Source organism: Protopterus annectens, chromosome 4.part1, assembly GCF_019279795.1.
Source record: "Protopterus annectens isolate FY-2018-M chromosome 4.part1, PAN1.0, whole genome shotgun sequence".
Classification (NCBI taxonomy): Eukaryota; Metazoa; Chordata; order Ceratodontiformes; family Protopteridae; genus Protopterus; species Protopterus annectens.
In genome coordinates this window covers 693,878,616-693,895,747 of record NC_056734.1, presented here as the reverse complement: position 1 = coordinate 693,895,747, position 17,132 = coordinate 693,878,616, and the positions used below count along the sequence as shown (strand labels likewise).

The 17,132-nt window shown below is 40.2% G+C and overlaps 1 protein-coding gene across 1 annotated transcript in view; it reads left to right on the top strand.

The window, feature by feature from the left end:
- Nucleotides 1-703: 703 nt before the first annotated feature.
- Nucleotides 704-17,132, top strand: part of IQCJ (IQ motif containing J) — a 195,640-nt gene continuing 179,211 nt past the window's right edge. The window contains exon 1 of the mRNA XM_044070824.1: nucleotides 704-781. Within this exon, the coding sequence (XP_043926759.1) occupies nucleotides 704-781 (78 nt within the window). The remainder of the gene's footprint in view (nucleotides 782-17,132) is intronic.

Sequence of the window (17,132 nt, the reverse complement as noted above, 5' to 3'; positions counted from 1 at the left end):
AAACAATTATCATAAAACTTTTTGTCCAACATTAAACGTTTAAAAGATATGTTCATAAGTAAAAAACATATATATACATGCACTCAATATTCATGTAAAAACAATGTAACATTCTTACACATAAAAAACTACTGCCAGAAAAAATTGAAACTAAAATCATTATCAGATAAAAATGCTGCTGTTCTTAAAAGACTACTCATCAATACACTAGTGCTTTAGAGGGCGGTCACTAAGGAATGGTTTTAAACTGACCCTATCATTTAGGCCATGTCCTGAATCTGCTTGCAATTTGATTATCCATTTCCCTTCTTTTTCTGTAAAGCCAACAGTATTACCTAATCTCATGGTAGTGTATATGAGTTCTAAAACCATGAACTCAAAACTATGTGTAGTACCATGCTTACACAAGTATTATACAGATATTCTCAAAGTCTCTACTAAAAGTATTATCTGCAATATGCTTTTCTAACAATTGCAGTTTTCACTAAGGTACTATTTTCAGCAGCGACTACAAAGGAATTAATGCATAAAATTCAATTCATAAATCCAGTCCTGAAAATGAAAATATATCCATAGAATAAACAAGGCACAATTTTAATTGCTGGATTAGTTATCTGCATTAATATTTATGACCGTTTACAGCAAAGTATTAACATGACTGCATCAGGACCCATGACTTCTCCCACAGCATCAATCACATTTTATGTCGTTCTTCAGCTTCCTGAAGACATTACCTGTCATTTCAGTTGACAGCAATGATTTATGTCATTCTGTCATTCCTGTAAGGCACAGGGACAAACAGATTTTGAAATACGGGATGACAATACTTACAGGTCTAGATTAGTGAACTAAAATGTGATCCTAAGTGAAACACACCGTTACTAAAATCCTGAAAATTTGGTTAGTATGTTATGCCAAGACTGAAGGCTGAACTTAGTAGCAGAGCCAGAAGATAAACAGATGCTGTCTTTAAAAGGATTTACTCATTAGGTGGTATATGGCACTGATTTCTCAGATTTGTCATATTCCTCCAAAGAGAGAGCTCTATTTATCCACCTGAGTATACCACTTCATCCGTTCCTGCTTGTTAAACATCCTCCTATTCCAGTGATACATTCCATAGCTTTCCCATATTGTTTCTTCTATATTACTAAGTATTAAATAATCCAACTGCGTCTGTGGTGCATTTAGTCTGTACTTCATACACCACTATTGGAAGATTCATAGAAGGACTCTATCAACCTTTTTACATCCCTGATGGAAAAATCTAACTTATGTGTTAAAGGTATTAATGTCACTGCAAAGAATCATAGTTTATCTCTGAGACTATCTGCAATATATCTCATTAACAGATTTTGAAGACACTTAAAAGGTCTGAACCTGCTACTAGCTCACTAATCACCTCTCTTGCTGCAAATTAGATTCTGTGCTACTGTGCTCCCTGCCTTCAGCTACGTAATCTCTTCTAGTATTATTTTAAGCTTATCTGGTATGAACAATGCAGAAAAGTCACTGTAGTAGCTGCTATAAATAGCTTTACTGCACCTCCTCCCTCAGATGGAACTGGCAACTATGCCAAGTTCTACACAAATGCTTTATACAAACAGCTGAACAACTTCATTGATGCGGCCATACCTGATAGGACCAAAACAAGCTCACTGAGGAAGAGCAAACCTGTGTGGTGGACAACTGCCATTAACAGGGTTTACAATAAGAGGAAGTAATTGCTGTGTATGAGTAAGAGGGAGCGAGCCCCAAACTGGAAACACTCTCTTCTGAGTTTAAACAAGAAAATGAGACTTCTTGTGAAGTCCTCCAAAGCTAAATATGAATCCAATTTAGCTTCCTCACCTAAGGACAACCATAAGGCATTCTTTAGTTACATCCATAACATAAAAGAAAAGGCTCAGATTTGTGCCAAACTGGTAGTTAATGATACCCCATATACTGCGCCTGTGGACAGTGCAAGCCTGTTAGCTGACAGTTTCTGTGAAAACTTCACTCTCCTTTCCCTGCCAAACTTACCCCGAGACATCCCTACCACCTGTCCTCTACCCTGTATCTCTAAAGTGCAGGTCGTGAATGCCCTCTCTAAGTCAAAAACATAGCATCCACGGGACCTGATAATATTCTAGGCTGCATCCTACATGGGCTTGAAGAAGAATTAACAACACACATTTTTGTTACTAATTTCATATATTTTATTCATTTTTTCCCTCCTTTGTTCAGGTCAATTGTAAATGGTGTATATAAATGTTTATAATACTTGTTTATTGATTATTGTATTGTTAAACATTATATTATTTGGAAAATAAAAAAAATATTTGAAAAAAAAAGAATTAACAACACCATTGGGTACTCTTTTCAATCATAGTCTTACACTGGTTCATCCCAGCTGAATGGAAAATGGCCACCGTTATCCCCTTGTACAAAGGTGGTGCATCCACTGACCCCTGGAACTATAGACCTATTAGCCTGACCAGCGTTATCTGCAAGGCCATGAAGAGAATCATCATGGACCTTATCAACAAAGACATTGGTAAACTCCAAACACTTGTTCCTGTTCAATTTGGATTTGTCAAACGGAGATCATGTCTGTTAAATCTGGTGGATTTCTTTAAGACAGTCACCAAGGCCCTTGATGAGGGGAAATCTGTGCATACAGCCTACCTAGACTAGGCCAAGACTTTTGACTGTATCCCCCACTCATGCATAATTGACAAACTCACCCAGCTAGCTATCAGCCGGTATATCATTAGATGGGTCACTAACTGGCTCACTGATATAACCCATATAGTCAGAATAGGGGAATCTACCTCTGACAGCTAACCTGTAAGCAGTAGTGTTCCACATTGATCAGTCCTGGGACCTCTACTCTTTGGAATTTATTTCTTCAAAGTTCAAGCTAAAACTAAAGGTCTGTGGCTTACAAAGTTTGCTGATAACTACAAACTGGGAGTAGTCATAAAATCTTCAAAAGATGTCAACATCCTACAAAAGGGTCTTACACAAACAAGTGACTGGTGGCAAAGTCATCACCTTAATCTTTTTTATTTATTTATTTTACAGTTGTTGACCGGGCTAGTATAACTAGATACATGTCCATTTTCAGTAGAGGCCTGGGGAGAAAAGCTCCAGGAAAACATACAAAATTAATAGAGGTCATGACAGAAACAATGTAAAAACAGCAATTGTTACGTAAAAACATTATAAAAACTATTTTTTTAAGATGAACATAATTATACTACTCAATGTAAATAATAACATAATCAAAAATCTGTAAAGGGTAATATACTAAAGGAGGTACAATATACATGTATACATAGATTTGTATGCAAAACATAATATATTGAAACATAGAGAGGGAAGATTGTAAAGGATGTAGGATGAAAATTGGAGTATTTATGAGATGAGCAATATAAAATGCCCTTCTTACCACTGTGGAGACATGGTGATCAAAGGTAAGGTTGCTGTGAACCTGTGTGCCCAGGTCTGTCACCACTGAGTGCATACTTAGGGTGCTGTTAATCTCAATGCAAAAAACTGAATTATCATCCCTTTTGGTAAGAGTGATTTTCCTGCTAACTACCACTTCAATAACAACACCCTAAGTATGCACTCAGTAGTGACAGACCTGGGCACACAGGTTGACAGCAACCTTACTTTTGATCGCCATGTCTCCACAGTGGTAAGAAGAGCATTTTATATTCCTCATCTCATATGCAAGGACATTGCCTCCAGAAAAAAGAAGTTATAACCTTCCTGTGCTCTTCTCTCATCAGGCCAATAATTGAGTACAATGCCCCTTTTGGTTATGTATCTTTCCAAGCACCTGCAGCAATTGGAGAGACCACAGAGGTTCCTCACAAGGAAAATTCAAGATCTTCAGCATCTGTCCTAGAGGACTGTCTGAAATCACTGTCACTTTATTCTCTTTCATACAGACTGCTCTAAGGCAATGTTTGACCCTACTTTATTGGATATTATGCATATCCATAAGTCAAATGGTACATGGATTACTCTCTCTAATGGCCTTAACCTAGTATGTGACATTAATAGAACCTGCTGGAAGGACAGATTTGTATTTCAGAGGTTACCACACCTTTGGAACAGACTCTCGCTTCATGTCAAGCAGAGCATCTCATTGGCCCTCTTCAAATGCAATCTGGATGACTGGATGGGTAACTGTAAGTTCACCCCCGGGGTTCCACCTACTGTATGCCCCTCTTGGACAGGGGTGATAGGTGCTGATTGTTGAAATAAGAGTAAAACTTGTCTAGGCTTGTAAGGGCCCTAGAGTCATTAGCCTACTAACCTTTTATGATCCTACTATCCTATGTGTACCCACAGCTTACCTTAATCAGAGAACACCTCATGTTTCTCATACCGATTTCCTGAGGTCCCATCTTTTTGCAACATGCCAAACTACTTCATATGAATAAATCACTTTTATATGTGCAGTGACCCCACATTTTTCAGGGCCTACTCATATCTCTGGTGCCCTATATATAAAGCCCCATGGTAGGCAATCCCTACACATTCTTGTATTTACTTGCCTAAGGGGACAACAGAAACTAAACTGTGGAGACTTCATCAGTTTGTTTTGCTCAGGTTGTGTCACTTGGATCATTTTGAAAATACAGAGCACCTGTAGTTTGGAAGTGTGTAAAAATATGCATTTAAATCATCCCTTGTAATATTCAGGAAAAAAAATCTGTGCCAATCTTACAAACATGCCTACCCCTTTGATACAGATGTAATGACATCACTCCATTATCATCAGAACAAGGCATTATTTTGCCACAAATTGACATGCAAATGTAATTGTTTATACGTGCATGATATGTGTGCATGTGTGCATGTTATTCTACCCATGTTCCTTGAATTCCGCAATCAATTTTGAGGTAACTGTGTTCTGAGAGAAAGGGACATCTTGCTTGGTGACAGATACAATGTCAAAATCATATTAAGAATTTTACTAGCACAAAATCCCTACCGCCATCTGTCATTTACCGCATTATTAAAGATAAAAAAATTCCCTCGTGGCGTATTACTTTTCCTTCCAAAATATTTCTTCATAGACAAAAGAGTTGACATATCATGACTGTTGAGACACTTGAACTTGTCAAATCATCCAGTGGCTGAATTTAATAACTCTGTGAATTCAATACTCAATAACTACATATTTGTAAGGAGCTGCTGCTGCTGAGAAATACAGAACCCTCAAAGAAATACCCATTTACTTGTATTGCCTTCATTAAATGCAAATACTCACACACACACAGCCCCCTTATGTTTATCTGATTCTATGTTTTTTAACACAACTAGACTGCCAGTGAGTAACAAAATGTTTGAACTTAGTCCTTGTACTATAATCATTTTACTATCAATATAACAGTGGTGCAGTGGATAGCACTGTTGCCTCATAACAAGAGGTACCTGGTTCAATTCTCAGCTGGGGTGCCTTCTGCGCAGAGTCTGCATGTCCTCCCTGTGTTTGCATAGGTTTCTTTTGGGTATTCCAGTTTCCTCCTACATTCTGAAGACATGCAGTAGGTTGATTGGACACTCCAAACTGGCCATAGGTGTGAGTGGAGTGTATCTTATGGAAGAGCAATCACGGCAGAGCTAGCTACCCAGCAGTGTAAACCTTGGGTCTAGATGATTGTCACTGGTAAAATGACACCCCACCCCAACCCCCCTTGTAAGAATAGGAAAAAGGTGTTATGGATAGATGGATAGATTAATTTATTGGTTCCGGTAATGTAGCTTAGCATAAGTAATGAGTATAAAACTTTGCATACATTAATGTTTTAGCTTTTGTGTGAGTAACTTAATTTAATTAATCCATCTGTTAACTGGGTATGTGAGATAATTAATCTCTGACCATTTTCAGCATCCTCTCAAGTCACAAGGGGAAGTGCCATCTACATGGACAATCTAAATTAACAAATCAACCCTCATGATTTTGGTACAAAACCAAAGAAAAGCTATGTATACACAAGGAAATCATGCATATTGCACATAACCAATGATCAGTGGTCAACAGTGAGCCACACATCCTAGAATTTTGAGAAAGAGATGGTAACCACTGATACATCCCGCTGCAATCAATTACGGATGTTTATAAACATTTGCTGAAATCACTGTGTTTCATCCTGAAAGCTCTAATTACAGTTACACATTTACTAACACTTGTATTCACTGATAAACCAGTAGCAATGCCTGACTAATTCAGAATGAATTATTTTACAAGAAAGTATCAATAGATGTTCTTCGTGTTTCACTGTTGCATTCATCACCTGTGGGTTATCTCTGGTGTGGTAGCCCACGGTCGGCCCGAATACCAGAGTCAATGTTTTTGTGCACCAGCTGCCATCACCTATAGTCTGATGTCAGGTCATCAGTGCTATAAAGCAAGGCAGCTGACATCATTGTATCAGTCTTTCTAGCCGTGGAGCCTGTAGCAGAAGTAGTTTGCATGAGTGCTAGTCGGTCGCTACCAGAAGTTGAATTTCAGCTGAAAACGTCTAAAGCTAAGTACCCCGTTGGGGACCCTTTTGTCTTGCTCTAACGGAAGTCTGAAAAAGTTAACAATTGTCTCTCCTTTGGAAACCAGATCCCACACCGAGACTTTCATTCTTACTGCATCACTTGTTTGGGCCCAGACCATAACGTCCCTCGTTGCTGGTTCTGTGCTCTCTTTAATGCGAGAATGATTCGCCGCAGAGCTCCTTTTGTTGACAATTATTTTTGTCTTCCATCTTCAAATTCCGATATGGCATCCATCAGCCAACAATCTGTCGACATTCCAAAAAAATGTAGAGATAAAGATAGAGACAGGCCACACAAGGCTAAGCCTTTCGACAATGCTTCCGCTAAGCAAGTCATCAGTTCTCCGGAATTCAGTAAGGTGCTTTCACAGCCCCTGATGCCCGACTCGCTTTCTATGCAGGCCTCTGCCAAGACCATTTCGGAGTCCGGTATGCCACAGAAATCCTCTTCATCTTCCTAGTCTTTGGCTGCCTCAGCCTTGGTTGGGTCCGGAGCTGAGATGCAGGCACCGACTTCCGAGGAGGACTTTTGCACTACCGATTTCAGACAAAAACTGATGTCTTTGCATCCAACTACCGCTTCTCAGAGAGCGACAGATTCAATCAGACCTAGAAGCCAGGCCACTCCTAGGAAATCTGCTTCTAGCCACCATCTTGCTACTGCTCCCCCACTCCAAGCTCAAATGCTTAAAATGGCAGAGGATCTCATCTCCCTTATCCGAGGTTCTCGGGCCCCCACTCCTAAAAGGAAAAGGCATCCTTCTCCACAAATTATGACAGACCAAGAGTCTGAGGAATCTGGTTATTCTGCTTTTGAAGAAGAGCAACATCCCTTAACTGTTTATGAGGATTCAGATGCAGAGGAATTCATCCCTTCTGCCTCCCCTCCAGAGGACCTCTCCTTCAGGGAATCCCTTCACTCCCTCAGGGGAACATTTTCAATTGGAATCTCAAGACTTCCCACAGTCAAAGAAATGACTTAGAGAGTTTCTGGACCTGCCCCAGCAGAGACCCCTAGCCATCTCATCTATTTTGGAAGTGGTGGATGATATTTTCCATGAATCCAGCTTAGCCCCTGATGCCCTGCCTCCTGCCCCAACTAGACCTGACAGGTACTACAGAGTACAGGATTCTCACAAATACCTGTACAGGAATTCTGCTGTAGACCCTGAGGTCATTACACAGGGACCCAAAGGAGCTAAGACTAGTTCTGCCAAGAATCCTCTCCCTTCGGACAAAGACTCCAGAGTTCTGGACAGATGGGGTAAGAAAGTATACTCCTCTGCAGCCTTAGCTATCAGAGCACTCATCTGACAGTTCCATATGTTAAAATATCAACAACACACTTTGGAATAATTAAAACAGAATATTTCTACCTCTCCTGATGGTACCAACTCAAAAGAGCTGGCAGAATTACTACACTCTGCTTGTCAAGTGGCCAAACACTCATTACAATGTGGATGATGATGCCCTAGAAGCCTCTAGCAGGGCAGCAGTAACAGGATCTGTTATTAGAAGACATGCATGGCTGAAGGAACAACCTGTCCCTGATCATGTCAAGCCTAAACTTATTGATGCATCCCTAGATAAGGAATGCCTGTTTGGGGAAAAAGCAGAAGAGGTACTTAAAAAGATGGAAGACAAAGCAAAATCTATGCAAGCAGTGAAAGTTTTCTTTCAAGTTCAACCTCACAGATTCAGCAGTAACTATCCCTCTAAGCACTGGGCCTTCCCTGCACCTAGCCGACAGGGCCAAGGTAAGCCCCACAGGGACAAGCCATCCAGGACCCTATCCCAGGGCCAGCAAAGAAGCAAACAATGGACCACTTCTGTCTCTAAGGCAGGGAGTTCTAAGCCAAGCATTTATGGCAAGCATTCACGATGACTCTCCCTCCCCCCTCTGCCCTCCTTTCACTCATCAAAAACTAGGAGGAAGGCTCACCCACTTCAAGGACAATTGGGTCTCTATAACCAAGGACCAATGGGTCTTAAAAATCATTTCTCAGGGATACAGATTCTCCTTCACCGAAATCTCTATTCCAAGAGGGTACCCAGATCTTCCCCCAAACCAGTGGGCAGAAGCATTGAATCAGGTCCAAACTCTAATATCCCAGGGGGCAGTAGAACGTGTCCCTCCAGATCAAACAGGAAAAGGTTTTTACTCCAGACTATTCCTTGTTCCAAGAAACAAGGTCACTTGGCGCCCCATCCTGGGTCTATCCAAACTGAACACCTCCTTGCTGGTCCCAGATTCAAAATGCTAACCTTGCAGCAGCTCCTGCCTATGCTCACACAAAATGCCTGGCTTGTGACACTCAACCTAAAAGGTGCTTACCTCCACATCCCCATCAGAGAATCATGCAGAAAATTCCTGTGCTTCAGAGCAGGCTATCAACACGTTCAGTTCTCTGCACTGCCCTTTGGCTTATCTACTGCTCCCAGAGTATTCACCAAATGCTTGGCCCCAACTATAGCATTCTGTAGACAGAGAAATATACAGATTTACCCTTACCTGGATGACTGCCTCATTCAGGCAGAGTGCAGAGAAAAACTGCTCCAGGACCTTGTCTTTGTCAAATCACTCCTAACTTCCCTAGGGTCCACCATCAACGAGAAAAAAATCAAAGCAAACCCCACCAGAAAAATTGTTTTCCTGGGAGCTGTACTAGACACAGCTGCACAAATGGCCTTACTATCCCCAGAAAAGCAGAGCTTTCTGCCTCTCTACTTCACCCAGCTGGCTTCCAGAAGCCACATCACTGCGAGGAAGTTCCTGCAAGCCCTGGGATACATGGCATCTTGCATCCTTCTCATCCCTCTCACATGGCTTCACATGAGAAAACTTCAGTGGTACTTAAAGAACCTTTGGCATCAGCACTCTGTCTCTAGAGACCACTGTCCCTCTGATCCTTTCTATAAGAGCTGAATTTCTCTGGTGGGCAGAGGCCTGTGTCATGAACAAGGGTCTTCCCTTCATCCTCCGCCCCTCCAGCCAGATGATCACCACCGACACCTCAGATATTGCTTGGGGCCCTCACCTAGCAGGCAGGTGTACCCAATGCCTTTGGAATGCCCAGCAACTTCACTTGCACATCAACCAGAAAGAAATAATGGCAGTGCAAAAGGCTCTGACTTCCTTCCAACCCCATCTCTGGCCAGGGGTCCTCCTTATAAAAACAGACAACACCACAGTGATGTGGTACATCAACAAGCAGAGGGGCACCCAATCTTACCCCCTGTGCAGGTTAGCCATGAGTCTCTGGCTTACAGCCACTTTCATGGAGCTACACCTAATTGCCCAATACTTACCAGGGATCAACAATAGACTGGCGGACCACCTGAGCAGAAACTTACTGGACCCCCATGAATGGCAGCTCCACAGAGAAGTCTTTCTACAAATCACCCAGGAGTGAAGGACCCCAGAAGTGGACCTCTTTGCCTCGCACCTCAACCACCAGCTGCACATGTTTTGTACCAGGGAGCATCACCTCCTAGTAGAAAAGGTGGATGCCTTGACCTTCCCCTGGAGCTCCTTCTTTGTGTACACATTCCCTCCTCTGCCCCTTATTCCCAAGATTCTGATCAAAATAATAGAGGAGAGACCAAAGGCCTTCCTCATTCCTCCAAATTGTCCCAGACAGCATTGGTACCCCTTATTACAGAGTCTGACCTTACAGCCCCCAAAGCTGCTTCCCCTGATGTCAGACCTCTTGACCCAGGAGAGGGGGAAGGTACTGCACCCAGACCTACAGACTCTCAAATTCTTAGCATGGCTTATACACTAAAAACTAACAAGGAGTCCCTGTTAAGGTAACTGGTCCTGGACATCATCACAGAGGCCAGACGGCCCAGCACAAGAAAATCCTATGCAGGAAAATGGAAAGGATTCTGCTCCTGGAAACAATCAAAAGAGGGCAGTACCTCCCAACTTTCCATCCCTTTCATCCTGGATTACCTATCAGAGTTGCTCAATAGTGGCCTCTCTTTCTCCTCTATTAAAATCCATGCCTCGGCCATCTCTGCCCATTATGATTCAGACCCACCCCTCTTCTCTCATCCTTTGATTAAGCAATTCCTCAGAGGGGCTTCTAATATCAGGCCTCCCATAAGGCCTCTGTTGCCACCCTCGGACCTGAATTATGTGTTAGAAAAACTAACCTTACCTCCTTTCGAACCTGCCGCTTCAGCAGAATTGAAATACCTCTCTTGGAAGACTGCCTTCCTACTAGCTATCACCTCAGCCAGAAGGGTCTCAGAGCTTCAAGCTCTCATGGCTGTCGAGCTCTTCATAATTTTCCATGCAGACAGTGTCTACCTGAGGACTAACCCTTCCTTTATGCCTGAGGTGGTATCTGATGTGACCCTTAACCAGGCCATACACCTTCCCATCTTCTTTCCCAACCCCTCAAAACAAGGGGGAAAGAATTCTACACTCATTAGACGTGCACAGACAAGTCAGATATTATCTGGACTGTTCTAAGTCACTCAGAAAAACAGACCAGCTTCTTGTAAGCTTTGCCCCAGGGGCAGAAGGGAAGCCCATCTCCCAAACAAACCATTTCCAAATGGATTTCACACTGTATCCATTTTTGCTACAGACTACATGGGAAACCCATCCCTAAGTCTATCTGTACCCACTGCACTAGGGCAACATCCACTTCCACTGGCTTCCTCAGAGGAGTACCTACCAGGGACATCTTGGAAGTGGTCACCTGGACCTACCCCTCTTTTCTAAGTCTAGGGCAGGGTTTGCCTCAACCTATTCTTCCACCCTTTTCCTCAGCTTTGGGAATCCTCCCACAGGTGATGATTGCAACAGTGAAACACAAAGAACATAGTACAATTGTGTACACTTACCATAAATGTAGTTGTTTGAGTGTATTCACTGTTGTAGTCCTGGTTACCCTCCCTCCATACCCCACTTAACATCTTCCCCAGGGGGACACAAGCTTGCCAAGGTGGCCATTAGCAACCAGGACCACTTCTCTCTCTTTTCCCTTGTACTTCTGATGAGTTAGCATAAGAAAAATGGATGTAATGACATCGGCTGCCTTGCTTTATTGCACCGACGACCTGATGTCAAACTACAGGTGACAGCAACCGGTGCAATAAAACATTGACTCTGGTATTCGGGCCAACCGAGGGCTACCACAGCAGAGATAACCCACAGGTGATGACTGCAACAATGAATACACTCGAACGTCAACATTTATGGTAAGTGTACACAACTGTACTATGTTCTTTGTGTTTCACTGTTACAGGCATGACTTGTGGGATTTCCCACTGTGGAAGCCCTTGGCCAGCCTGACTATCAGAGGCACTTTTCCCTCCTCCAGGAGCTGGCAGACACCCTAACCAACGCCACTATGTAACACCAATATGATGTGGAGTGTCACTTCTCAAGCAGCCTACACACATCGTGCATTCCAGAACATTTTCTGAAAAATAAACTTAAAAAGCATAAGATAAAGAAATGTAAACATTTTGTGAATAATAATAATAGCCATTAAAACTGCACAAAATAGCAATATTATCAGTGAGAAGTATTCGGTGCATTCAAAGTCTTTTCCATAAAATTCTGTAATATATTATAATGCACACAAATTCCAAATTATATGTTTTTTAAACTTTCACAAACAAATTTTCATAGCTTGAAAACTGTACAACCTGGGTATATAGTGTTAGAACATTTTTGTTAATCAGATAAGCTTTGAAATGACAACAAAAAATTCCTATATAAATGCATATTTATTGATATATTTACAAAAGATATCTTTAATTGCATACTTAGCAAAACAAATAATATTGGATAATATCTGATGGTATATAACTTCCAGTGCAAATATCAAAGACAGTTTCCTTTAACATCTAAGGTTTCACATTGCAACAGTATGTAAGTCGCTTGTTTTTTTAAATCTTGTGTACATATTGAAATATTGCTTACCTTCATAATTATTAGCAAACAGCTAGCAATATTTACAGTATAATATGATATAAAGCAACACTACTAGTCAATTGTCCTGTGTCACTACATTAATGTCTCACATATTACACCTCAATAACCTGGGTCTGTCAGCTATGAAAATATGAACATATGAATAATAAGTGGCAAACAAAGATTAACTTATTCACTGCAGGACATCCTAGACTAACAATCTTAATGTCATTTTATTAATAACTCTTTGCCCTTTCTAATACTGCCTATTATTAGCTGGTAAGTCACTTAGTTAAAGAAGCCAGACCCAAATAAGTTCTGAACACCATAAGGCATAATGGGTGTGAAATGGAAGTATACAAAAAGGTGTTTTAGGCTTGAGTAAGTTATAAATGTGTGTGGTGATTTGAAAGGCATTTTTTGGTTATTAAAAATTATTTAAAAGTTACTGCACCACATAATGTATTTTACTCTCTAACATGTGTGCTAGTAACAACATGCTTTCTCTGTTTTAACATACATTAATGTGAAATTAGTATGGATAACAATATGGACTACATTTTTAATTTAAATAAAGTAAAGAAACAGCACTATTTAGTTAGTGCATGCATTTGAAGTTGTATTTTCTTTTTTCATCTTTTCCAACAATGTTTTTTTTACTTGTGAAATTAGCCAGCTTGGAAAATCAAGTCATATTTGTAGTTCTCAGTTTCTTTTAAAATGCAAACTGCATTTGAGCTTCCAGAAAGGGCAGATGTAAAATATTGATGCACCTCTTGACACTGTTTAGAACAATATTTAAATAAGTACAGCAGTCAGTGCCAAGACTGGATCAGTCCCAGTTTAATTTTGTGAATTTATTATGTGCAGCCAGTCATATCTTGTCTAGTATGGGAACGGTTTTACTTATAGCAGGTAATTTGAGCAGTAAGAGCCTTGCTGTCAGGTAAGGCTGTTATTCACAGTGTCTGGGTTCCAAGGGCACACAGTAACAAGGCTCTTTTGTGAAGATGCAGCAACATTGTTGTGCCATAAATTTCACCTACAAATAGCAATAATCAATGCTTGCTGCTTAATGGTGCAAAACTGAAATTAGTATAGATTTTATGTCAGAAACATTTCTAAGTTATGCAAACATTTCCAGATCCTTTTCTACATTCACAAAACATTTCCAGTAGAAGTTCACTGTAGTACAATTATTCCATTGTCAAAATGTTTACGATCATATGTTTGACTATATCAAGTGAAAGGATATGTATTAAATATTGGCTGACTTAAAAAATAGTGCTACTGGAAAAAGATAAAAGGTAATAAAAGTATGGCTTGGGTAAAAGAAACCAAATTAATCTGGACAGCAAAGCCTGTCTTAAAGTATCACACTGCTGATTTCCAGCAACCACTGCTACACCCTGCAATTATTGGGTAATTTTTAAAGTGGTACCTCTAACAGTACCCTTAAATATAATTAAACAGAATGTTCCTGTTGTAGTGCAGTAACCTGCACACCTTGAAAGGTGGAAGTAAGATTTCTTGGCACCATACCAGCAAGTTTGTAATGACACTGTCAATATGACATGCAATTCATTGCATTGAGGAGTCATATGCATGAAGCCCTAGATATGCTCATACACTACATGCCATTTGGGCTAGCAAGTATAGTCTGCTTGCTTGCATTTCAAGGCAAAAATTAAACTGGCACATTCAAATATAATTTTTATCAATGCAATTACTTACAATCACAGAAAAAAACAGCTAATGTTGTTTATTCAAATTATAATATAAAAAGTAGCGCAGAAATGATGCAACAACTTTCAGCTGTAGTGAGAAGTGCATTTCTTTCAGTTTACTCCCAGGTGTTGCCCAAATTTTATGGCATTTTCAATGCTGCATAGTTTTCAACTGCATATTTCTGTGCATGTGTGTGTGTGTGTGTGTGTGTGTGTGCGTGTGTGTGTGTGTGTGTGTGTGTTTGTGTGTGTGTGTGTGTTTATGTTTGTCCTTGCATGTGGATGCAAAGGCTTTTGCTGAAGGGATTAAAAGACTGATCTTAAGTTCATTAGTAAACCATGCAGCTTTTAAGTTTATTTTATATAAAGCTCACACAGAAAGCCAATATCAGTAAATTGAAAGAGCTGTTTGTCAGATATATAAGTATGTTTGTTTGTTAAATGAGATTGCTAGGTTCACCAAAGTCATCCCTTTTTTAACACAGAAACAGAAAGCAGAAAGATAAATGTAATGAACACAACAAAGGAAATGACTGTATTGTAATAATCCCAAGCAGTGAATAACAGAATGCTTTATAATAGTTAACAGTACAGATAATGTGACATACAGGTTCATGGGTATATACTAGGATAATGACCACCAGGGCCTTTATAAGCCTAGCTGTGTAGTCAACCTAATTGTGTCCCTATGTATCATGGGTGTTTATTAGGTGGGGGTATGTTAGTTAAGAAGTTTCTAGAGGTTACATTGGGGGAAGGGGCATGTTAGTTTGGGTATTAATGTATTGCTTTGTCTATCAAAGACATGGGGACCAGACCTGGTGAGAATTTCCAATTTCCCATTCATTGGTCACAGTTACATTAAAACAAAGTTAGCAATTTACTCAGCTTCACATAGATTGGGAGCCTGTCACACAGCATGGAAATCCTCTGAAACACACACCTGTCTCACAACCATGTTTTATTTATTACACAGGAACATTTTAAATCCTTGGATATAGTGGTTCTGATGCTGTTCATTTTGTGGAAATGCAAAAGGTCTATCAGACCTGGATCTGAGGATGTCTTGCATGCCAGACATAGATCAACTCTCAGTAATCTGTAAGAGACTAGAGGTTTTTGGTGATCCATATAGGATAATGTGTTTATAACCTGGATTCGCCTAATAAGGAACCTTTGTGGGCATTCCAATTGCTGTATATGTCTGATCAGGTACATGCTGAAGAGGTCATTAAAATAAATGATTGGTCTAATAAGGGTTGAATAAAGTGGCACTATGACTTCTTTGGACTTAGATGCCATGCACTTACTTATATGTTGGGTGACATAGAATTATTTCCTTACTACCTTGGCAACACGTTGGTCAAAGGCCTGATTACTATCTACATGTGTTCCCAGATTCCAGACTACCAGGTCGGCTCTTAGGGGTGTCTTATTGATGGAGTAATTAGCCTGGGTGGCAGCTTTCCCAAAAGGCATGATAAAGCAATTGCTGGCATTGAGTTTTAATCTGTGACTTTGGCACTAGTCATTTGTCTGTGTTAGACCCTTTTGTAAGAGTTTGTGTCATTGGGGGAATCTGTGATGGCCTCCAATTTTCAGCCATCTGTAAAATTAGCCAGCCAAAGACCCTTGACATTAGTCTTTACCTCAGAGAAGTAGATGCCAAGTAGGAGTGGTCCCGGCATGGATCGCTGAGTTACCTTGCAGGTAACCAGTCTCTTAGTGAAGGTAATATCACCAATCCTGACTTGTTAGCCTTGACTGTGAGCCAGTTGGCAATCCAGTGAGTTATGTAGGAGTTTATGCCCAGTTTACTGAGTTATATATGTTACTGGGGGGTATTGTATTGAATGCCTTAGCCAGGTCCAGGTAGGCAACATGCACCATTTTTCCTTCATCCATTTCCTTGGCAACCTTTTCAAAGAATAAAACCAAGAAAAAACACTAACAAACTGAAAACAAAAGTACAGCAAAGAGAACTAGCTTCCAAAAAGCAAAATGAAAAAGCCAGAGTACTTAAAACCTTTTAATAATCCCGTGAAAAACGAACAAATGTAAGTCACATGATCTTAAAAAGGTACTATCTATTAACATTTAAAGTACCAAGCACTAAATAAAAACATCTTAAAAACTTAAAAAGTTAATTATAAATTAGTAAAAACTGTTTCCAACCATCTACTACATCACTTAAGTCTAGGTTATCTACATAGAGATTTAAGTTTTAAAACACACTTTTTAGTGTGAATTTCATACAGGTGTTCAAACATTCATTTTTTTAACCTCCTTTCAGTCTTTCCAATATAAAAACAAGAGCAGACTTGGCATACTGCAGCATAAACTGCTCCACTTGTACAGCAGTCAAATTCCCCTTTAATTAAATAGGTTCTCCCTCTAATCTTAAATGAGCTATCAGTATGTATCCATTTGTAAAATTTACATCTACCACACTTTTTCATGTGTTTGGCCTCATGTTGCTTTCTTGTCATATTAGAGACTCTTTCTAAAATACTTTTCAAGTTCCTTTCTTTCCAGAAAACCATTTTAGGTTTCTCTGGAATTACATGTTAAAAGTCCAAACTTTCCGGTAACAAAACCAGTTTTTGTTCCAGATCCACCTCACCAAATTACTGTCAAGATTGTAATTTGTAACAAACAAGTTTGAAAATGACCCTTCATCCACAAAGTTACTTCGGGCAAGAAAAGTCGCTTTCCCCTTATTAGACCTAGCTAAAAGGGGAACATAGACATTCCTACTTCTTTTCATAATGACCTCGTCCTTTAGTTCGGGTAACAAAACATAGGGGCATTAATAAACATAGACTCAAGTAGGAGGCATTCTTCCAAAAAGTCATGTTCATAGGGCACCATTCTCACAGCCCTTACAAATTACCCCTTGACCACAGATCTCTTTTG